Source organism: Thermobia domestica, chromosome 2, assembly GCF_964235325.1.
Source record: "Thermobia domestica chromosome 2, izTheDome1.hap1.1, whole genome shotgun sequence".
NCBI classification, from domain to species: Eukaryota; Metazoa; Arthropoda; class Insecta; order Zygentoma; family Lepismatidae; genus Thermobia; species Thermobia domestica.
Window position 1 is genome coordinate 110260895 of NC_137455.1, and position 24779 is coordinate 110285673.

The 24779-nt window shown below is 29.0% G+C and overlaps 1 protein-coding gene across 2 annotated transcripts in view; it reads right to left on the reverse strand.

Moving 5' to 3' along the window:
• kkv (hyaluronan synthase-like protein kkv) overlaps positions 1-24779 on the reverse strand; it is a 199556-nt gene that overhangs the window by 3898 nt on the left and 170879 nt on the right. The window contains exons 13-22 of one of the 2 annotated variants that reach the window (XM_081744907.1): positions 23804-24004; positions 22614-22840; positions 20403-20570; positions 17892-18197; positions 15015-15262; positions 13306-13451; positions 11659-11819; positions 7037-7213; positions 2407-2574; positions 853-1099 (exon numbers count right to left, since the gene is read on the reverse strand). In XM_081744907.1, coding sequence (XP_081601033.1) covers positions 853-1099; positions 2407-2574; positions 7037-7213; positions 11659-11819; positions 13306-13451; positions 15015-15262; positions 17892-18197; positions 20403-20570; positions 22614-22840; positions 23804-24004 — 2049 coding nt within the window. Of the gene's footprint in view, positions 1-852; positions 1100-2406; positions 2575-7036; positions 7214-7315; positions 7493-11658; positions 11820-13305; positions 13452-15014; positions 15263-17891; positions 18198-20402; positions 20571-22613; positions 22841-23803; positions 24005-24779 lie in introns of both variants that reach the window. The other variant, XM_081744900.1, reaches the window with a different exon arrangement.

Below are 24779 nucleotides of genomic sequence, written 5' to 3' on the forward strand. Positions count from 1 at the left end.
GCACCTGTTTAGTTCTATGCATTCGTGTATTAATCAATTCAATACGTACTGTAGACACACGTCCTTTGTGTCTACATACTCTAGATATGATGGAAGAATTGATACTGTATCAAAACCTATGCAATAGATAGTTTGGCATCTTTTACTTCATTACATGCAATCTCCTTGTCTAGGATATGCACATTGTGTTTATTTGAAGAGTAAGAATGTAAAAAATACATATTCATTCTTAATATATTAATTAATCACAATAAGAAATGTTTTTACTTTTCTTGCCACGTCTTCTTTTCCCTTATTACTTTTCCTTGTTTAAAGTATAGTTAACTCTGTAAGAAAATTAAAAGTATTCTGTATGCATATGAATTTGATAGTATTGGAAAAGTTTCCTGCACTTACAGCCGTATCTTCACCTAAGACCTTATTTCAAAACTTACTTTCTAAATTATTAATCTCATGTTTGAATCATCAGGAAAATCAGGAAACGTGGGACGATTCCTCTTCCCGACAAATAGTTTTTTAGAGCATCTTTTTAAAATCTGATTTCAATCAATCTTAATATATATGCTGCTTGTACATTGATCTTCGAAGTATTTTGCTTTCATACTATATCAGACGACCTCACGCAATGTGATACAGGCAACTGCATAGTCTCAACTGATATTGCAGCAAGTGAGAGACAGGTTCGAATTGTAATTGGACAGAGACAATTACAGAGTTTAACAGTAAAGCAAGTATCGCAGGAAATTATTCAGAGATAAAGGATAGGCCATGGCTGAAGTTTGATATGTACTAGATTACATCGAAACCAAAAGTTCTGAGGTTTATTATTATTATTATTAGTATTAATAATACCTTCAGCTGCGTTTTCTGCAGTAATTGCGAAGAACCTTTTCTTGAAGGCCACGTCGAGTGTTCCAATGACTCTCTTTTTCTGGCGATGTTTATCAAGATTGTGAATAATTCTACGTCGTGCCAAGCGATCAGCTCCAGATCCTGAATCACTCTCATAATCGCCATCTAAACCTCGTAGCCTCTGGAGATTTCTAGCAATGTCCACAGCGTGTTTATCTATCAAGGCGTCTGTTGAAGTTTCTTCGACCTAGTAACAAAAAAGAAAAGAAAATTTGCAGTTTCCAGTATAGTGCTTTTGGTTTTGAATTTATATACTTTTATGTTCGAATATTGATGAACCTTTTTTTTTTTTTTTTTTTTTTTTTCCCACATGGCTGATGTCATATGACAAATTTGTAATTCGCAGTATACTTTCAAGGAAAGTAATGCTTCCTAGCTCAGCATAAAATAAAAATGAAACAAATGAGTTTGTACAGGAATATTTTGAAAGTATTGATAGGATAAGATTTGAAAACAGGCTCTTCAATTTATATATTGCTTTATTTCTAATTAGCAACAGCTAATTTTAAACAGCTTGATGCATACAAAAAACTAAATGTGTGCAGTGTTGCAGGTAATGAGGGTGCATTAAGTAGTTTATTATAACCTTAGTAGGCACCAAAAGTGAATAACTGTCTTAGAAATTTGATATTCTTACCAGTGAGTTTCCGTACTCATGCTGAAATAATTAGAAATCAAATTTTTTTTGGCGAAAAAGAGCAAACAGATGCTTTAAAAATATTGAAATGATTTATGTAAATTAATAATGAAAAGATTAAATTAACAAGATCTTGATAATTAAATTAACAAGATAATGATTTATAGAAAAGACAGGTGTAAAGCGAAAATTCTTCTGTGAGCTCAAGGAAAATAAATAACTAAATAAATAAAATAATTGTAAAAACGTGAATGATTTTAATATTTGTCACATTAATCAACAAGTAATACTGTTAATTGTTGTTTCCGTTGTAGATAATTTTTGTTCTTAATGGGTTGTTTATTATATAATAGGGATTTTGTGTCTTAAAACTGCATTTAAGAATACTACTTCAATCCTAAGAAAATTTTATATTTGGTTTACAACTGATTTTATTCTTGATTATATAAAACACGTTACTAAAATCCTATTTCGATTTTATGTTAATACTTTATCAAACAAAAATACCTCTTTAAAAAACTGCTTACATATTACAGACTAGAAATTAATAATCATTTTATGCACAAACTTTTATAATCTCCTGAAGTACATAGAACTGTAAATGAAAATTGCATTATTGGAGGGATAACATACAGTGTGTATATAACCTAATAATCAGTATAGTTATTGTCGTTATAACAAGTGTTAGACGTAATAAGACATAATTCGTGTGTACTGAACTTAAAAACAGAAAACAAAAAATATTCCTTGAAAGTGTTTTTTTTTTTTAATGGCAATTATATGCTAATTTATTTCAGGTCTTCAACTTATGAAAATTCTCAAAATAATGAAAAATAAATGTTGAAAAAATTGTGTACCTTCTTGTTACAATAGCATGTAAGTTCCGTTGATGCCAAAATGTGGGATAGAGTTCCAAAACGATGGAAAAGCATAGCCACAAACTGGATAATCAAAATGAGTGCAAAGAAGAATACAAACACTAAGCCAATTGGCTCGAGCTGTAAGTACTCTTTGGAGATGAGAACCTAATTAAAAATAAAATACAAAATAAATAACGCTAACAAGTACAAAAGTAATCAATACTGTTATATTCCTTTTCTTAAAAGTTAAAATAAAAATAAAATAAAATAAAATAAAGTGCAATTTCAACAAAAATAGTCGCATGTAGAATACAGTAATGAAATTTTATCTTGCCATGTAAGATTTAACGCAATCTAAAGTTACTAAATATTGAAATGAAATAAAAATATCTAAATTATAATGAAATTTTAGCAAAATTAGCATTAATATTAACTAATGAAAGCTATCAAGAACTGACAACATTAATTATCATACCGATGAAATACTATATAGTAATAGTTGTAAATTAATTTGCATATGACTAACATTAGTAGTAAGAAATAAATGTTTGTTTAGTACCGTCACTTTAAACTGAACAATAACTGTTTGTAATTCACAAATATCTTGCACTTTCAACTTCTTACATATGTATTGTGTATAAAACTATGTACATTATCGTTGCTTAACTACACTATTTTAAAAACTAGCCCATAAAGATGACACTATTGTATATACACACACAATACTTCAATACCTTACTGATATCTAAAAATATTAGGTACATATGCAGGAAGCCAAATCCTAAAACAATTAGAAAGCATAATTTGGTGAAGACTTTTACTAATTTTAATTGCATAATCTTCTGGCTGCTCCAATTTCTTTCTTTCGCAGAAGAGCAAAGAAATTAAGGCTGAATTTCCATTCATATATTGAAATTCAACATTTCATTAAAATTTCCATCTTTACTATACCATTTGTCGATATTTTTTGCTTCTTTCGCAAGTTACTTAATTTAAACCGGTATTATCTTTAAAATATTGTTTTCAAATTATGTTTTTGTCTTACGATAATGCTGCTAATAAGAATAGTTAAGAATTAATGACAATTGTGTTCACAAGACTGTATTGTAGGTAAGAATAATTTCCTGTATTATATAAACTTCAAAGAAACAATGTACAAAAGAGAGTTCAAAGAAAATCATTATTACTTTAATGGTCATTTTGATGTTCTTCCTTCAATAAGAAAACTGTCCAGTATTTTCTTCACTTGCAATATTACTTCAGTTAATAATTGAGCACTACGAAAACGTTCAATAATTTTCTGCGTTCAATAATAACGGATAATTTTATATTTACTGAATAAAAGGCACATCATAAACAACTTTCTAATGTTTTGTAAACTGAAATAAAGTCTAATTAAAAGACTTGTAAAGATTATTTCAAACAACGATGCACAAAGAAAAGTGATATATAAATCTATAGATATCTTCTTTCCATTTTGGTTTGTTCGTTTGGACCGTAACGTTCCTTTTCAGTATTGAGGTTATCTAAGATGTGGACTAACATGGAATCTATGAGCCCTCACCAATAATTCTTCCTATCTTCTACCTCAAACCACATTTTATGGTTTGGTTAAATTTGTAGCTGCACCTTTATAAGAAACACAAAAGTTTACTATTTTGTTAAATAACTTTGCAAACACTAAAATTTTCCGTATAATACTTTCAAGAGAATCCGGTTAAGAAGAATATTTTGATTTAATCATAAAGCGTATTAAAAATGTTCATTGTTAAGTTTCTGTGTAATGCTAAAGTCAAACGTAAAAGAAATGTTACGGAATAAGAAAAGAAAACTAAATAACATACATAAAAACTATGTTCTAATCAGTAATGAAAAAATGATAGAAAAGAGAGCAAGCAAAAGCAGCTAAGAAAATATAAAGTAACTTGAAACAGCTGGTGTATTTATTTCACGGTGGCATAATTGACTTAATGTAGTTACTTAATCTAATTAACTTTTTATTATTTAATTATTCTCTTTGCAATAGAAGAATTATAGTTCTGAAAGTCTTTCGTATATGTATTTATATATTTGTTTCATACACTAACATAAAATTTGTGCTATGTTTTTCACTCCGTAAATATTTTGCTTCTTTAAAACAAATACTTTTCCGATATTATTAGTTAATAAATAAAAATTAATTCTATTTATTTCAAAAGCTTTCACTCTTGAATAAAGTAATGAATTGTAAAATGTTTAGAATGTTTATTATTCATGATACAAGAAGAAATTTGTAATGCTTTTTAAGTTCTTTATGAGTTAACTCATACATTTTGAAACTGAGTTCTCAGTACTCAGGATAATGAATTTCTAATACTTCTGTTCAGCGTATAGTAAGGCACTAACATCATTGATATATTTTCTACCTAACGCACCACTGCAAAATATTAACTAACATGATTATGGTTATGGATAATGAAAATAAGCATGTTCATGTAAGTGTGTGTAATTCTTAATGATGCAACATTGTTTGCAGTTAACAGAAATCAAAGTATGCATTGTAATATGAATTGTAAATATCTTGAAAATCATATAAGTTTATTAATTAAAATAATTCTAATGCGAAGAAACTGCAGAAATATATTAAGAGATATTATAGTCAAATAATAAATGAGAGAAAAGATAATTCGGAAAAGATAATTAGTATGTCGTCACCAAATTACAGAATCCAAAGATATGTTTTAGGAATAACCTATAATGTGATCAAAATAGTAGCCTATATATGTACAGGTTATGCATATGTGTTCCCAAATTATTATAATTATCAATAACCTTTCCAAAAACGACAACACCACATAAAGCGTTTTGACAAGAAGGTACCGTGATGAAAGTGCTTGGCTTATAAGTGATTTGACTAGATTACTTCTATAGTACTGAGTACATGATACTTATGACTAATGAAGCTAGTAACATAGTAGTTCTACGTGAATATTATACAATGTAATTTTAAAAAGGCTGTACTCTATCACTACATTCGTTATATTTTACTATTTTAAATCATGAATCATATTTTAAAAGAAAATAAAAATAATAACTTTATAATTTTAATTCAGATTTTAAACTGTATAAATTCAACTAAAACATCAGTTCAAAGGTTGAAATCTATGTATTTCAAACATCTGAAAAGCACACTTTACTACTTAAGAAAATTTGCAATAATATTCATTTACTATATATCAAGAGTTATTAAAATATATTCAAAAGCATTTAATGAGTTAGAAGTGAACTAATAGATTATTATGCAAGATTTGATTTCAGTTCCGATAAACAATGCCTTTCGTTTTAAAATAAGTTAGAAAAATTCAATATTGATAGCTATATATTCATAAAGAGAACATATAAATGTAAAGTTCAAATACAAAAATGATAAGAATATATATGGCATTTCAATTATTTGTATTAATTGTATTGTATTAATTTGTATTAATTTATAGATTTTTAAATCTTTATACTTTTTGTCTGTTATAATTTGTTTTGAAGAAAATCACTGCAGAACTACTAACAATTTACTTTATTATGTTTTAATAAAGTAACCATAGATATTTAAGATAAAGATTTAAGAATAATGAATCTGATGAATATGATTGATGACTTGAAAGCAAAAGTACCTTCTTCCAAACTGCTTCAAAATTTCTGTACAAAGGATCACATATACACAAAACCCACATTCATGCAAGTTGAATACAAAAGTGAAATGTGATATTAGCTTGTGAATATGTTACAACGGAAATAGTATCGAGTCATCTACAGCAAAAACACAGATCTCATCATCACTTGAACTAACCAATCAAGATACATGTTTATTTGTGAAATAAATGATAAGAAGTAAAATAAATGGAGAATTGTCAGATTGAAGTAGAAGAATACAAAGTGAAAAATGTCTATTTGTAGGAAAGTTTATATAAATTCGGCATACATGTATATATATGCCCAGCAATAAGACAGCATGTGAAGAGTTAATATATGAACATCATGATCAATGAATGAATAAATGAATAAGTGAATGAATGAATGAAAATAATCCAATTATAATCATAATTGTAGCAAATCTAATCTTAAAATACTAATATATTTGCTTTCTTTATTAAAGTTGCTAAGTATTTAGCTTTCAGTAGATGATAAAGATTACGTAATTTAAAATTTTTAAAAGAAGTAAAGAACGCTCAAGAATGTTACTGGATCTTTATAGAAACACAGTGAAGGAAGAGTATATTACCACATAATAAAATTATAGTATGATGTCATACTCTAAAAATTCTAGTATAAATATTGTAATTATTTGTAGATGTATTCTACTCTGTTGACAAGAAAATATATATTTTTCTATCTGTTTGTTGTGCTTTAAGAAAATTGAGTTCTGTTTTTATGCTGTAGACCTTGCTACGCTTTCATTTATCTAATATATTTATCTCAGCATTCCTTCCACAACCAGCCTATTGGACAGGTAGAAGGTGTGTTAAATCCCGTCGAAGTAAAGAAGTAAAGGGTTCTCATGCGTCTCATCCTTCAACTACTGCCAGGGTCATTCGTTCCTTTTTTATGTCTCTTTTTTTTTTCTTTTTTTCTTTTCATATTTTCAAATGTTTACCTCATGTGTTTCCTCTATGTAGGTGATATTGGTCTTCACCCCTAGAGGCCAGTCAACATGTAAGGCGTCCTTATTCAATTGCAGCAAAAACACAATAAGAACAAATAATGCATTGAACATGAAGAAAGCAAAAACAGATTTGTTGCGCAGCTCAATCAAATCAGCTGCAACTCTTGCCTGGAAAGAGAGAGTACAAAACAAAAACAAACTTTAAACAACAAAAAACTGAACTTTCCAATACTTCATTATTTCTTCTTCATCTATACATATACTCCTTACCTCTTGCGTTTCTTCTATATATGTTATATTAGTCTTCACACCCAAAGGCCACTTAATATGTAGATGGTCCTTATTCAGTTGTAGCAGAAAAACAATGAGCACAAAGAGGGCATTCATCATAAAGAAACCAAAAACAGAACGATCTCTTAGATCTCTAAGATCACTAGCAATTTTTGCCTAAAATGAAAGTAGCAAGAATAGCAGCGGAAATGAAAAAAATAAGATTAGTAAATAAAATAGATTCACAATCTTGCAATAAAGATAGAATAAAAGTGCCTTTACCCAGAAAAGCTGTAATGAAACAAAAAGATCAATATGTACATAAATAAAGCAAACATTAAAAACACAAGCAGATTCATTCTTGCTCTAATTTTTAATTTTTAATAAATGAAGGTAGATAGAAAAAATAGTGATTAATGTGAGAGAACTGTGCAAAATTTGCTAACTGACATTCCAAATAAAAAAAAATTAAAATAAAAGAAGTGGACTTGCATGGTTAACTAATTTCTCTGCTTCACTTAGATATTTTTACATAACAATATTAATGAAATTTAATTAGAGAGATTAGGAATGTTATTATCTCTTTTTACAATGACAGGGTTATTAATAAAATCACATTCTCTCTTCTATAGTAACTACGATACATCAACAGCTAGTAATTCAAATCGTGCTAATGTCTTCAAACACAAATCTTTTTGATTGTAGAATATATCCAAATGCGTGCAAAAGTATCCAGTAGATACACTTATATACACAGAGTCAATATTAACTTGTAGAACAATGAATAGAGAAAGAAAACGAAAACTATTTATAGTGTTAGAAATTGACTTGTAGTAATGAAAGTATATATACAATAATTTTAGATATATGTTTCAAATTCCATTGTTTACTTCAAGGAATTTTAACATTGATATCTCCAAGGAAGAGATTGATGTTGATATCTTCATTTATTACATCTTAATCTTCATTTATTATAGTTTCAATTTAAGGTTCATTTCTTTAAAAAAAAGAGTGAGTAACTATTATTTCTTAATATGTTGGTGCAATTCGAAATTCTTATATTCAACCTCCCAAGTTCTTCATTTTTTTTTAAGATTAACAAAATATTTAGTGTAATGTTTATGAGTAGTTTGTATTTAAAATGACATAAAGTAAAATGTGCTACTTTAGCATTTTATTTAGTACGAATGTAATTACGTTCAAAAGTTTTCCGTGTATTAATTGTCAATATTTAGTTGAATCAAAATCAGAATTTTACAATATTGATAAATCTTAAATTAACTTTAAATTCTTTCATATAATAATAATAATATTTTCCTGATAAAAGCAAAAGCTTAGAAAAGCAATTCTTGATCTCAAAGTGATTTATACATAACATTTTTATGTTCTGATATCATGATGTAAAAATTGAAAATCTTCCATATAATTGTTGATTTTAAAATTATTTTCTTGGCAAGCCTTTGTGTAATAAGAATTTCTATTAATTTTGTTTCATTTATGTTACGTAAAAAAGTAAGAATTATATTCAAAACGGTATTATTTCTTCTTCACTTTCTTTGCACAAATCTAGTACAATATTTGGGATTTATATTTATATTTTATTTAGAAGCAGGTTATATTACTATTACTAAACACAATAACTGAAATAATGGAAAGTGAATTATTTTATTTCGAAGAAAAATATGTTTATTATATTTTAAGCAATAGTTAAGTTTACAGAAATAATGAAAGAATAAATTGCATTTTCTTAAATAATGTTGCAGGGTTTTGTCATTTATTATATTAATAATTCAATGTGACATATTTTTAATGGAAGCAATAGCTTCAAATAGAGGGAACATGAAACTTTATAGTTAATAAAATATTTTTCTTAATTTAAAAATTTGAACAGAAATTGAGTTGAATTGATTTTAAGTTTAACGTCCCTTTCAGCAGCTAGCCTATATGAGACGTGGACCTACTTATTAACATGGAATATGAACAACATGAACTTCCGCTGGACTGGACAGAAGTAATTGACCTTGTGAGGTGCAATAGGATTTTTAGATATACTGTACTATGTATAAAACTACACTACCATAGCTAATTTTCTATGTGCAAATAGTTGAAGGGTATCAAAATTAAGACATTTATTTCTAAGAGAATTCTATCCAGAAAAATAGTGAGAACTATAAAAAGAAGCTACTATTAGAAAGTTGGGTACTTCTAAAAAGAATTTCGACAAACTTATCTTGTCTCCTATATCATTTTTATACTCACACTGAAACTTAAGAATTTGTGTAAATTTAAAATTTTGTCCTGTAAACTGAAATTCTTTTTTAGACAAAACAATAATCTATTTGTAAAGAACATGTTTAGTTCAAGTAAAGACAATTAATTTTTAATCTTTGTAACATTATATTCTGTTGTAACTTAATCAATGTTATTTATTTTAATATATTCTTATTAAATTAGCTCAATAAATTCATAAGAATTGTTTAGTCGAAAACAAGAGACTGTACATGATTTCCCTTTTAATTACTACTAATAGTTGAACAGCACTAGATGAATTATTACAAACTGAAATTCTTGCATCGGCAGATTAATTATCATACTACATTCTTGCAGAAAATAAAGATTTCAGAATTATTTTCTTAACACGTCTTTGTGTAATAATTATACCTATTAATTTTGTCTCATTTAGGTTCTTTGAAAGAATAAGTATTATATTCCAAACGGCATTATTTCTTTTCCCCTTTCTTTAGAAAGATCTATTATTTTGAATTGTCTAACTGAAGCTATTAATATATCGGCAGACTAAATATAATATTAATAAGATTCATTTTCTTACATAACATCAGAGTTACGAAGGACAAGGCTTACAATTAAATGGAAGTCAAGCCAGCATTTTAGTTTATATTTGAGAAGATGTACTCTCGGCAGAGCAGAATTGAACCTGTGACCATACGTATTGAAAATAAGTTTTCTAGCTAGTAAGATACGGAGGAGTTGTATGCTAAAGCACTGTCCTACAGTACATACAAAAATGTTGCTTTTTCAAGGTAATAATGACATCATTTTTGTAACTCTCAATTGAAGGACAGAACCATGTTCAGCCTCTTTCTATACATCTTTAAAGTTTATATTAAAATTATTTTTTTCTTGAGAAACATTTAAACATTCGAATTATTTATAAGTTTCTAATCAAATTGGTAATAAAGTTTTATTTAAATATTATAGTTTAATTAATGATGTGTAAAACAAAAGGTATTTAACAAAAAATAAATAAGTAAATAATAATAATAATAATAATAATAATAATAATAATAATAATAATAAAATACTTCAACAAGTTTTGACAATAGAATAGACCAAATGTTTGCATATATGTAATAAATCGAATTAATATCAGATGACGTATAACAATTATGGATGAACAGCTTCTAGTTGCTTGAAATAAACGAATTAGTAGAGTTAAGCTCTCCTGATTTTTACGTTAGTGCTATTCAAAAGTCATGACGTGAAGCAAACAAGATTAATAAAAACCAGAAAACTTTTCAATGTAAGTATACCAACAAATAACAGAGATATAACCTATGTGTTTTTATACTAAACGCGAGAATATGACACATATATAAGCTTTCTATTTAATAGAAAACTTTTCATTTTTATATGTATGAAAACTTTTGGTCTATTCTGCAGATTTCTTGTGGTATTTTTTTCACATTTTGGAAGCTTATTCTCAGATACATAACAAACATTCACAAACTATGAGGATTGCAATATCACCTGTTCAACTATGAAAGTTGTAATCATATTTTTAATTGTAATACTAAAGTCTAATTTTTAAATGTTTTTAAACTTTCAAATTATTGTATTCACTGAGAGTGAATACCATTGTCAAGCAAAATAATACAATCAAAATATGACCAATAAGATACTTCAATTGTAAACAAATATCCTATTATCTAAATGTCATAAGGGGAAATCAAATATTAAAAAAAAAAAAAAAAAAAAAAATACGAATTACAAAGAACAAATTTAAGTATTACCTTGCGTCTTGATTTTTTTATTTTATGTTATTTTTATTTGTTTATTTGTTTGTTTGCTTGACAATGTCATATTGCTGAAGGTTAGTATTCCTGTTTTGAATAAGTTTTACATTTAAACACATTTATATTGTCTTAAAAACTAAAGAATTTTGACACAAATTATTTTTCCACTTTTTTAAAGCTTCCTTCTCGTTTATAAATTCGGAATTTCCTCAAAGTTACTCACGAATTTAGTATTTTCTATGTTGTCATAAATGGTAAATAATTGCAAGTGTATTAAAACATAAATTGAACACTTTCTAAGTAACAAACCTCTTTTTCTTTGTTGGAGTCAATAGGGTAGAGGTACTTATCAACCAAGTCTCTCCAGAATTGGATCTCGGGATTGGACAAATAATCAACCTCCCCACGTTTGAGGTCTTTGTCCTCAATCCAATATGGGTTGATTAGATCATCTCTTTCTTGCTTCGGTTCTGAAATAAAAAATGTTTGGCATCTATGAAAAGGCAAAGATAGATATTTTCAATAGTACCTTATTTCAAACTCTCTAATAAAAAGGTATTGCTTAACTATTTCAGAGAAGGTTATAGTATTTTTTAAATCTATATAATGCGTCTCATTTTTTTTAAAAAAAAGATCCCGGTATTCAACTTTTTTATTTTCTTCTGGGTACATATTTTAGTTGAATATCAACATCGGCTTGCACAAAATTATGATCCGAAAAGATACTGGTCATGGAGGCGTACTTGCTTTTTTAAATTACGACGAATTTTCATATAATATACATATTTGATATTGTTGTTCACCTATTGGGATTTCATGCATATATTTGTTTTCTCTTGCGCAGCTTGGATCAGTTATCACCAATTACGAAGGAATACTTTCTACATAAATGATGAAGAAGTATCCCTCTCCCCCCCCCCCTTTTCACCCCAACCATAGAAGACTACTATGCACCTTCCACTCCTTCTGCAGAAATATTAAAGTTCACAATTATAGTTAACATCCATCTTTTTTTCTCTGTAATGTTTATTTTTTATTTTCTCATAACGTTTCTTGTACTTCTTTAGTTGTGTGAGCAGTGATAGGTGCGTATGTCTGTATAAGGATTATATATATATTTTTAAATTTTCTTTAAGTTTTACTGTCACAACACTATTGTTAACAAATTCTACTCTCATTATTCTATCTTTGAGGACAATTATTATGACACCCTTTCTTTTACCTAAGTAGAATATCGTATGTCAATCGTTTCGTAATTCTCCTTCATCTTGATACATAACTTCACAAATTCCTATCGAATTTATTTTGTTTCCTCTCTTCTTTGCGATTTACTCATTTCCCTTTGTGCGCGCCAGGTTTCAGCTATAATTCTCGCTACCTTTCCAACTTGTTGTTATCCTGATCAATAGCTTCTCTTAAAACTATCCCCCTCCAAAACATCCGAATAATATGATACATGATACTTTACTTACAAATGGTTATTGTGATATAGCTCCCTGTGCTTTACTAATCCTCAAATCAAATCATGAATAGCCTACGTGTTCCATATTATTTCCTTTTAATAATTGCCCTTCTAGAAACTTCTATTTAAAATTGCAAGAGAAATGTAAGTAAAGTAAGTAAGTAAGTAAGTAAGTAATTATTTTTGTTCAGAAGATTTTGCATTATATTTCTATGTATATTTTTTAAATAAGTAAAAACAGGTCCTGAAGACATACCAGAGAGATATCTGTAACCAGATAAGATCAGAATGTTTTTAATTTTAGCACAGCAATCTACGAAAGAAGCATACACTTGTAGATAGCATAGTTATGAGCGAATATTAATGGTAGTAGCTTTTTGATATGTACCCATTGCTCCATGTTTAAATATATTTGGAACTCTGTTTTTTTTTTTTTTTTTTTTTTGTTTTATTTGTGTGTGTGTGTGTGTTTTATCGTTAAAAATAAAAATTACCAATGCTTTCGCTCTCATCATCATCGTCTCTCAGCTGGTCTTCTTCTGCTCTGTCTTCGGACACAGATGCCAGATGGTGATCTGTGCGGCTTCCAGCTGAAACTGATCGGCGGCGGCCTAACATGTGACCATGAGGATCAAGCACCCTATAAAAATACATGAAATACATTGTTAGAAATTAATTTTTTCCCTCTGCTTCATTAACAGTACCCAATTCAACTTGTCCAAAAAGGAAAGTTATAATAGTTATTCCTGTCATTCTGTAGATTTTTCTCGGATTCCCGGTGAAAGGAAAAATTTCCAGCCATATCAATAATTGATATTAAATGTCTTCATTTTCTGGCTAATAGTTGTGTATATATTTTTTGTAGCATTCCATTTAGTGTTGAATTCAGGAACATTTTCGCGAATTGATCTTTTATCCCCTTTCCTGAGAAAATGAGAAATTAGTATACTTTTGAAAGAGTCCTATATTTTAATTTATGTTATTGAAAGCGTTATCTCCTTAGTTTAAAACTTCCTTTTGGAACTTCAAACGTTCTTTGAGAATGTTTTTGAATTTAACCTTGTTAAAAGTTTTATACAGCGTGAGTTAATAAATAAGAATTTTAGGAATGATCCCAAAAAATGTATCAAAAGATTACGATCTTGGCCAATAATTAGTTTTGTATCAAAAGCCACAAAATTTTTGAACGGTCTCTAAATCGAGTTTTTTTTTTTTTTTTTTTTTTTTAACGGAATTAGCACATCATATTGAGTTAACTGGTAGTTTGGGTTTGGCTACACTATATGTAGTTCTGTAGGTATAAGACCTACAAGAAAATTTTTGACTGAAATATATTGGCTCTTTTGATCCAAAAATATCTAAAATTAATAGTGAAACGTAGCCACATGTGTTACAGACTATCAATATTTTTACCTTCATTTGACTGAAGTTTTTATTTACGTAATAAATGAATGACTTTTGCGTATCCGTTATTTGTCCGATCCTGGTTTTGCATTTCACTTCCATATATATTTTTCGTTTTACTTAGTTTCTATTATAAAAACAATCGCTGTCAAAAACCTTGTTTCGTGATACTATAGGAAGTCAGACTGGCTTACATAGAAAGAATGTTAATTGATGTGTGTAAGAGAATATATTTATAATAAGGCAAAATAATTAGCCCTTGTATGCTTAGTACATATAGATCTAACCCTTAATCTATCCCTAAACTTCAGATTCTTAAATTCTGAGAAGAAAGGAATTGACCAAACGAATTTTGAACTACACTCATTTTCCGGTCTTCAGATATCGCAAGCAATGGACAAAAATCTGAACCAGCTGATTAAGTTCGAGGGTGTTGATTTTAAACTTAAAATATTGAATTTACTGTATTATAGTGAATATTTATAGGATACATGTATTCTATACTGTCAAATTCGATAGTGTACTTAATTAAACGTGCAATACTGTATTAATCCTCTTTCTTTCATAATTTAATTGGAGATAAAAGCTGCTGCAGACTTAGAATCGGAACTTACAGACAATTGTAAACATTGAATCGCTAATATCTCTTTTTATGCGTTAAAACGAGGGATAAGGGAATCAATACAATACATAAAACAACAAAATGACTGATTGAGTCAAAAGACTTAATGTTAAAATCTGCAAGAGAGTACTGACACATTATTTCAGTAATTGCTAAGTATAACAAAGTTTGCCAGACCTTTCAATAGTTTCAAGTCGTCTGCCAAGTGAGTCAAGTGACTCAGCTATCCTTAGCAATTGATGCTTTTCATCCACAGATTTCGGATGTGTGCACAGCATACATTTAAAGAGACCAGCCAACGACAACTCAATGGATCCTTCGTCACTGTCATTATTGCTGTTAACACCATTCAACCATCCCAGAAGATTCTTCTGTTTCGCTTTCTTTTTCGCTTCTTCAGCCTCTCTCTTCTCTTGTTCCAGTTCCTGGAAAGATAAAATGCTTTTACTTGTTGCAAACTTACAAGCATAAAATGGTTTAATATTGCTCTCATAAAGAATAGTATAGTATAGTATAAACTAACAAATGAGTTATTAAAATACGTTCCAGGGAATATTTTTCGGTAGATCAGGAAAATATTGAAAAAAGAATTTTACTTCGAAAAAATAATATATTGAAATAAAGGTAATGATAGAATTCTATATATATATATATATATATATATATATATATATATATATATACACCTGTATAGAATTCTGTATAATCTGTATATACTGTATATACCTCTCCTCCAAGTTGCGGGGCTGATTTTGAATTTTAAACGGCACCAGAGTGTCACTGTTCATCTCAGCGACTAAGAAAACTATGAATTCGACACTGATATTGGTCATTTCGATCATATATATATATATATATATATATATATATATATATATATATATATATATATATATATATATATATCCCTCCCCTTTCCCAAGTTGCGGGGCTAAATTTGGTTTTAAACGGCACCAGAGTGTCACTTTTCATCTCAGCGGCCCAGAAAACCATGGATTCGATACTAATATCAGTCATTTTCGATCATTGTCAATATCGGTCTCTTCCCTCCCCCCACCTTTAAGTTACACCGTCAAAATGGTACGACAGAAACCATCTCAGGTTTAAACTTCATCTAGGTGGTAAATTTGATCGAGATCGGTCCAGTGGTTCAAGAGTTATTAAGTTTTATTTATTTTTATATATCTCCCTTCCCTGAGTTCTACCGTAAAAGTGATATGATAAAACCACCCCAGGTCCAAACCTCATCTATGTTGAAAATCTGGTTAAGATCGGTCGGGTGGTTTAAGCGTGACGAAGTCACAAAGACTGTCACTTTTATTTGTATTTTTTTACATTTATCTTCCCCTTCCCCCTTCCCTACGTTGCACCGTAAAAGTGAAATGACGAAAACATCCCAGGCCCAAATCTTATCTATGTTGAAAGTTTGATCGGGATCAGTCGGGTGGTTCTAGAGTTACTAAGTTTTATTCATTTCCTTATATTTCCCCTCCTCCCCTCCTCCTTCCCTAAGATCTACTGTCAAAGTGTAATGATAAAACACTTTCCAGGTTTGAACCTCATCCACGTTGAAAATTTGATTGAGATAGATGGGGTGCTTCAAGAGTTATTAACTCACGAACACAGTCACTTTTATATATATTGATTTTTGTATATCTCCTCCTCCCTAACGTTGCTCCGTCAAAGTGAAATGATAAAAAAAAAAAAAAAAAAAAAAAAAAAAAAAAAATCCCAAGCACGAACCTCATCTATGTTGAAAATTTGATCGAGATTGGTCGTTTGGTTCAAGAGTTATTAAGTTTTATTTATTTTTCATAACTTCCCCCCCCCTCTCCCTCCCCTCAGTTTTACCGTCAAAGTGAATAGCTGGAAACACTCCCAGGCCAAAACTGCATCTATGTCAAAAATTTGATCGAGATCAGTCTTGTGGTTCAAGAGATTAAGAGTCACAAATATAGTCACTTTCAATTTTATAATATAGAAGATTAGGAGTATAATTCACAAAATCTTCAATTATTCTCCATATTTCTTCAATTGACGGCGTTCTAAATTTGTTGTAAGAATTTGAGTCATGTTTTATTCACGAGTACAATTTTTAAAATTGTGTTAATATTATTCATGTCTCGTTATTTATTTATTTATTATTTGGTTTCAGAATACGAGAAAAAACACTATGCTTGGTCATTTTGCCAGTGTATCGTTCCTTTATCTGGTCAGTGAAAAAACTCACTTGTCAGATACATGCCTGTTAAAATAGCTAGAACCAAAGATTTAACCCATATGTTACTGATCCCTTATTCCATTCTGTTAAGAAACACAATTTTCCGTTTAGTTTCATATTTGCCTCATACTCCTTAAAGAAAGTATTTTCTTATTCACTGTTAGAGAGATTATTAGCAAACTTATCACTACATATTGTACTTTATAATACCTAATAAACTTACATAAAACTTTTTGAAAGTTTTTCGTGAAAAGAACAAAATTATCATTATTAGTTTGTAACAATCCTAAATCAACCTAACAATCTCTTTGTCAAGAAAAACCTATTATAACATTGTTAAGTATCACTTACAAGTTTGAATGGAAAAATAAAATCCAAGCACAAAATAAAATTATGAAACTCTTCACAAAATAATTGACAACAACTCCATGCTTTGTGTTATAATATGAGGAAAGAAAGATATTTAAAAATCATTTTAAAAAATCTAGGTTTTTGCCAAAAGTGACCATTACTGTATATTACTGAAAGAAATTACCGATGTTTGAAATAATATTTTTTGTACGCATTGTAAACAATTTTAAATATTTTAATGTTCCAAATACAATATCAAGATTGTTAAACTTGGTTTAATGTAAATAGTGAACAATGTGTGTAGAATTCTAATTTTATATGTTGATTGAATAAATGAGTTAGCGTTGAACAGATGAAGTTCAAAGACATTTGGTGGTAGTGGTAATAAAACAAATAACAAATATATCCAATTTAATCATTTCCTTTGTTAATATCAAATACTAACTTTTTAACTTTATTTTTGAATCTTTAGAGTCACTTACCTTCTTTGTCTTTTTCGTTTGGACTTCTCTTGTACCCCAAGATACGACATTCAAGTTAATGATGGAATACAAAATCAGGAGCAAGTACATAGATGGGATGGATAACAAATAAATAATTCCTGGAACAATGCACCAGAATTCCTGCGGATGAAGTAACGCTGCTATGAAGAACGAACCTGATAATGCAATCAAGAAAATGGCCGAAGGTGATCCTATACCGTCCTCACCAAGCTGAAGCGCCGTACCTACTATCACAGCCATCATAACTAATGCATACGCTGTGGATAATATTTGCGCCACAAGTAGCTGAAAAAAAAAACCAATTTCTTTTTTTAGTATCTGGTATATAATAATAAACAATAATATAAAAATATAATTTAACTTATGTTAGGGTGATAATATTGTCTTACAGCAAATAGTTACACTCATTTTTTTTTCAGTAAACACTGTCAATATTTACCTATATTTATGAATCTAAATAAATTCTTGATTAACTGTTTTCGACTGGCAAAGCTTTATTTGCTACGTATTTGCTTCTTAACTATTCTTGTCATCTGGAGTAAACAATATTCTTTGCTCTTTCTATTTTTATATTATAACCTACAGTACATATTAGTATTTAGAAATTTAATATGAATTTGAATTTACTCGTACAGGATATATTTATTATTTTCAACATTTCTAAATCTTTCGTAGTTACATTTATTTTCCTTTTCTTGCATAAGTGATATTCATAACCTCTTTAATTGCATACCTCTAATATTAATAATTCAATCATCAAAACAGTAAATCAATAATCACATCTGCTCTCGTTTTCATTAAAAAATCAAATAAACACTCTGTGACAGACAGCTAGAAATACAAAACGTATTGAGAGTAAAATAATATGTCCACTTTATAGACTACCCATCTATTTTCTGTAACAGAAAATAATTAGCTTCTAGATAATAATATTCAGAATCTTACACAGAGATATATATATATATATATATATATAACATTAGGAACAAAGCTAATACTGTTATATATTTAAATGCAATCCAGAAGAAATTCTATATTCAATATTAGTGGAACAGTTTTCCTAACAGAAATGTTGGATTAGCAACAGTCATAGGAGAGGGAAATAGTAAATAACAAAGAAAAACCTACTGGAAGATAATCAAAGTATTATACGTTAAATATGTCATATATAGAATACTCGTAACTATTGTAAGTTGAATCAATTGATTGATAGAACTATCGCGACAGGAAGATTTTAGCAAAACATCTTACTATTTTAGAAATATTTTTCTTTAAGCATTATACATTGTGTTGTAAAATTGTATTATTATTATTATTTATTTATTTATTTATTTATTTATTTATTTATTTATTTATTTATTTATTTATTTTTAGACTAAAAATATGGAAATGTACTATGCAACTCCGTGAACAGAGCATAAAATTTTAATTGTAAATGTATTTGTAATTGGGTCCTAAATTAAAAAAAAAAAAAAAAATAGCTAGGCCACAATATTTGACGAAGATTTTTATTGAGAAAATTAAATTATATTTTGGAAATTGAAGCATACCGACAAACTAGAGTTTGGGTTACAATTCTGTCTAAATTGAAGTAGAACATACATTTATCTGATGTCTGTTTCAAATATTTCTATATGAGTATTATGTAATGACAACAAATAACATCAAATTCGATCTAAATCTTTAGGATAATGGATTAAAAAGTACTCATAAAAAACAAAAGCTTATGTTGTATTTAACACGAGCAATCCTGTTTTCTACTTCATTTTTGTTGTATTGTTTTCCATAAAGCAGTACAGTTATTACATACTTATTTAGTAACTACTTTTGTTTCGCCTAGTACACTCTTTAGTACAATCCTTATACAAAGTAGCTCGATTTATAAAATAAATCTATGTTCTACGATTTCGTATTTTGAATTATCTATATACTTCTTGAGGGCGCGAAATCTAATTAAAATAGACCATTGTTGTTGGCTAAGTATAATTCATGAAGTGTCAACAATGCCCTATTACTTTAGAAATGATCTTATTGGTTGCTTAATCAATACTTAAAATTTTTAATATGGCGTCGATATAGGAACAGCCATCTCGAACTCCAGTTTAATTTTATTTTATTTTTATACAAATGTTATTTATAGTTCTTTTGTAGTGTGATACAAATTTTTCCTGAGTGTGGACATTTCTTATGATAATAATAATATTAATATTTATAATGTTCATAGCTAAAGAACAACTAGTTCAACACGGGCGATTTCGGGCAATATGTCTGCGTCATTTTGTTTTACAAACTCTAGTGTATATCAATTTGCTTACTTAAATCTTATACTTTTTCACCATTTATAGTGTAATAGCTGACATGGCTTATGACTGCACCATCTAATATTTTCAACCACAATAGTGGTTTAAGAACAACGAGAACATGTAGATTAATTCAAATACAATTCTTTCCAAGATGTTTTAAATATGACTTGTCCAATGTTCTTATTACCTGTAGTTCGGATTTGCAGAGGAAACAGACGGCCATGAAGAACAGAATGGGTATAATATTGTAATAGAAACTTGTCCAGTTGTCAATCTTAAAAGCAGCAACAAAAGCACCAACCAACATAAGGAATATAGTTCCAGGTCCAAGAATCGTACCAGCCATCAACATCATCTAGAAGGAAAAGAGATTTCTAAGAAATATAGTCAGTCACACAAATATTTTACCATATTTAGTTGACATCTTACACACTTTGCTCAACATCATCTTAAAGAAAAAGAGGAATTCCTTCTAAGAACAGAAATACTAAATACTCAATCATTGTAGATGACATGTTTAGTCGATCTTCTAAGATAATTTATTTTTGAAAGTGAGGTCTGTTTTATCCTTAATTTCTATATACGTAAAAGAAAAAAATTTCCGTACATCAGATTCCATATACAATTTTCCTTCTGTGTTTTGCTCTATTTATTTATTTATTTATTTATTTGTTTAAAACACTCTAATTTTCTCTTTTCTTATGTTTTATAGCAAAGGAAAATTCTAGATTTTTCTTCTGTTATTAATTTTAACAATATAGACAGCAGAAAGATTAATGGAAAACTATTGCAAACGTTCAATATGTTTGTATGCAGAGAATTCTTTTAATGGAACTAGAAAAGGAAATCATAACGAAAGTTACAGAGACAAGATAAAAAATGCTTGACGAATGGTTAAAAGAGGAATAGAAACCGAGGTGGAAATAGTTTAAAAAATCATAAATATGCGATAGAAAGCAAAGTAGGAAATTAAGTAGAAATGTAGAAAAGAATAATACACTTGATAGTAAATAGAGTATTCTTATGTGAAAAAGAAGAGATTTGCGGAGAACTGTAGTGCACAATGTACGACCAGCTGGTAATGGCAGAATATTATGGTAACAACCAATTTTAATAAGGAAGTATTTTCATAAATAAAATTATTTATTTGTGAAAATACTCCTTATTAAAATTATAAACTCCAAGAAGACTACAACATGCATGTGAAGGCTCCTGCCAGCAAAACGGATTATTATTTGGTTTACGCGTGGTCAATATATAAATTGCCATCACTACTCTGACTTGTCATACAACTTAATTGAAGTGATTTTCCAACTGTATAACGAAGTAAGACTAAACCAAAGTTAAACCTTAACAGTTTTCGAACTCAAGATAACATGCATCAGACAGATTATTTATTTAAAAAAATAAACTAGTTTTTTTTTCATATACATTACATATTTTTAAGACACGGACGTACTCACATTTTCATAATTACTGTCAAAAATAAGTCAGTTGCATATATGAATATGCATAACAAGATTAATATGGTCTTTGTGATTATTTCGATTATTATCAACTTTATGGAGTTGAAGAAGATACTTATAAGATTTTAATAAAGAAGGAAGTGAGAATATGTAAGTCAGTGAGTTAACTTTTTTCATATTACGTATTATACGTTCTTAGTAAATCAGACTGTGTAGAAACCACACATGGAATTTTGTGGAGGGTTACAAGGTCTAATACTGTCTCACCATTTTTTTTTTCTTCTTTTGTTAATTATCAATATGTACAAGTTAGTTTCGTTTTCCAATACATGTCAATTTCCGGTAGAGGAGCATTGAATTTTGAAAACAGTACGTTGATTCCACCTTATTGATGTCTCATATAGTCTCGGTGCCGAAAAGGGGCGCTAAATCAGCCAACATTTCCAATACATTTCAGGTCTTAAAAGTATTTCGAATCCAACCTCCAACTTCTTCATTTAAAAAAAAAAAAAAATGAAGATGCCTTTAACTTACGTAGGACTGAATACAACATTTAGCAATAATAGAGGTTTTTGATTTAGGGTACCAAATATGTCTTTACTTTACCTATTTTATAAGATAGTAGTGAAAGAAAAGAATGCAATTTATAAATCACTAAAACTAAGAATGTTTCTTTACTAATATTATTGCGTAGAGAACAGTCAAAACAAAACTCTATTACATTGAACGGTAAATTATCTACAATAAGAGGAAATGAAAGAAAAAAAATCACTAATTTACCTTGTATGTGTGAACAATGTTCTTGTTTCTTAACTTCATCTAAGATAACGTAATTCCAGTTTTAAATGGGTACACTAAATACTTTATCCTTAAGTGTTCTGAGTTTTTCCTTATAGTAAGTGAAGTCTATGTTTTCAAAATATAATACGTACCTGATATGCAATATAGGGCATTGAGATGTTATCATTAATTTTGACAGTCTTCTTGTAGTCCACTAGCAGATCCATGATATTGGCAATTGTGGATGGCACCCATCGACGACGTTGATTGTAGAATTCGTTAAAACCTTCCGGACAATGTGTGTACGCATCACTAGCAGCAGAATATTCTACTCTGTAACCTCTCTGCAAAAGCAGCGTACAGAGCCATCTATCCTCTCCTGTGGAGTAAATTAATAAGTTATTTATTTGTGATTCATTTTGTATTGTTCATGTTCTAAAAATGAATTTGGTGCTGTTAAATATCTGAAACTACCTCACCTCCTGGGTACACAGAGTAATTAAATGAAAGTTAGGTGGTTCAGTTGTAGACTTTTTACCTTTGATGCGAAGGGTCCCTGTTTCGATCTCAAGCCATTTGAGTTTGTGGTGAACACCATATCCGTGGCTTTCTAGGGATTCTCCCCTTTTTTCCCACATTTTCCCATCAATTCTTTCATAATCATTCATTGCGTTAACAGTCAGTCTCCTTTAGCCTAAAGGACAAACCGTGATATGTTAATTTTTTTTTATTTCTTTCTCGGACTGAATCCAAGAATTGCTTGATAAAAATTCGAAAATGGTCAACAATAACAAGAAAAGATGAAACATTATTTCTTTATTTTCTACAAAAGATTAATCTCTCTATAAGACTTGAAAAGTTAAGACTCTCTATAACTTTCAGCACTCCAAAGTTTTGCTTTAGTCGCAATAGCCAACAAATACAGTATAACATGATATCCAAAACCTGAATTTTACATACTTTTCATATTCTTTCCATATTCTTACAAGTTAGAAGTACGGTCTAAACTAGTTAATTTAGTATTCTGTATTATTATAAAATTACATATTCAGTAGCTTCAAAGTAACTTTAAATTGCAAGCTATAATAAAAGAACCGTTATAATAGCCCTCATATTAGCAAGAGATAAAATGGCAAGAAATTCTATGTCAAGAATTGTCTCCAGTTTGATGAAGGTATTACAAAATTAAGAAATGTTGACTGTCGCTGCTGCTAATAATAATTGCAAAATTAATTAGCTAAAATGTTTTTTCTATGGAATCCAGAAAATTAATTAACATAATAGAACTAGTAACAGTAATCTTAGAATTTCATAATAAATATTGAAGAAATTCAGTTCTTACCCTGATCGTACTGCACATAGTGTCTGGCCTCGTCTGATCGTGTTGTGTATCTTCTCATGACGTTGTCATCCATAAGAGCTTTACCACGGAAGAGAGAGAAGCAACCGGGACTACAAAGTACACAGCCAATCATGTGTTCTGTTGCTTTTTGCAGCCAGTGACCAATAGCATATTCGAACATCTGATACCATACCATGGGACCTGTAGTATTACATAAAATATGTTCTTAATAAACTATTTATTGCAAACGAAATAAGATAATTCACTTAATTTTGTTGACTTATTATTTAACCTTCTGGCTAGGGATGATTAATCTCACGATATTAGTTTTCACCCTAACTCAAAGTCTTATCTCAATTTATTCTTGTTGTCAATAGAGTGATTGGAGAGGTTTGACATATGTTAAGATTGAATAAGGTATCAGATGATGTAATTTTGAGGGTTATGAGGTGCCAAAAGATTAAGAGCAAGTGAAATTGAATGAGGTTGGTACTCTCTTTAGTGGGTACAAGGGTACGGAGAAAGGCCTTTGTATTAGCGGAGAGAAAAAAACACTCTTCTGCTTAAGATGAGCAAATAATTGAATATAAAGCACACTATACATTCATCACGTGAATTGAAAAACAGTTGCATAAAAACAGTTTCCATTATTAGTCTTGTCTTAGAAATTGTATTTAAAAGAAGGGAATAGGTGTCAGTCAAGATTTTCTTGAATTATAGATTAATTTAATAATTATCTAACGTTTTTAGTGAAAATACGCTCTACTTTTCCGATATTTCATTTTTGTGACATTTGTGACATTCTGACTTTTTGTAATTAACGACTCTTCCCAAAAAAATACTTCCTTAACATTAAGACGTGACATACCTTATTACCTTTTAATAATTTTCCATGTGATGCAACTTCTACATCTTTAATCAATGTATCTAAAAATGTAGATTAAACTTACTTATTTTCAGGTGTTCTAGACTTAAA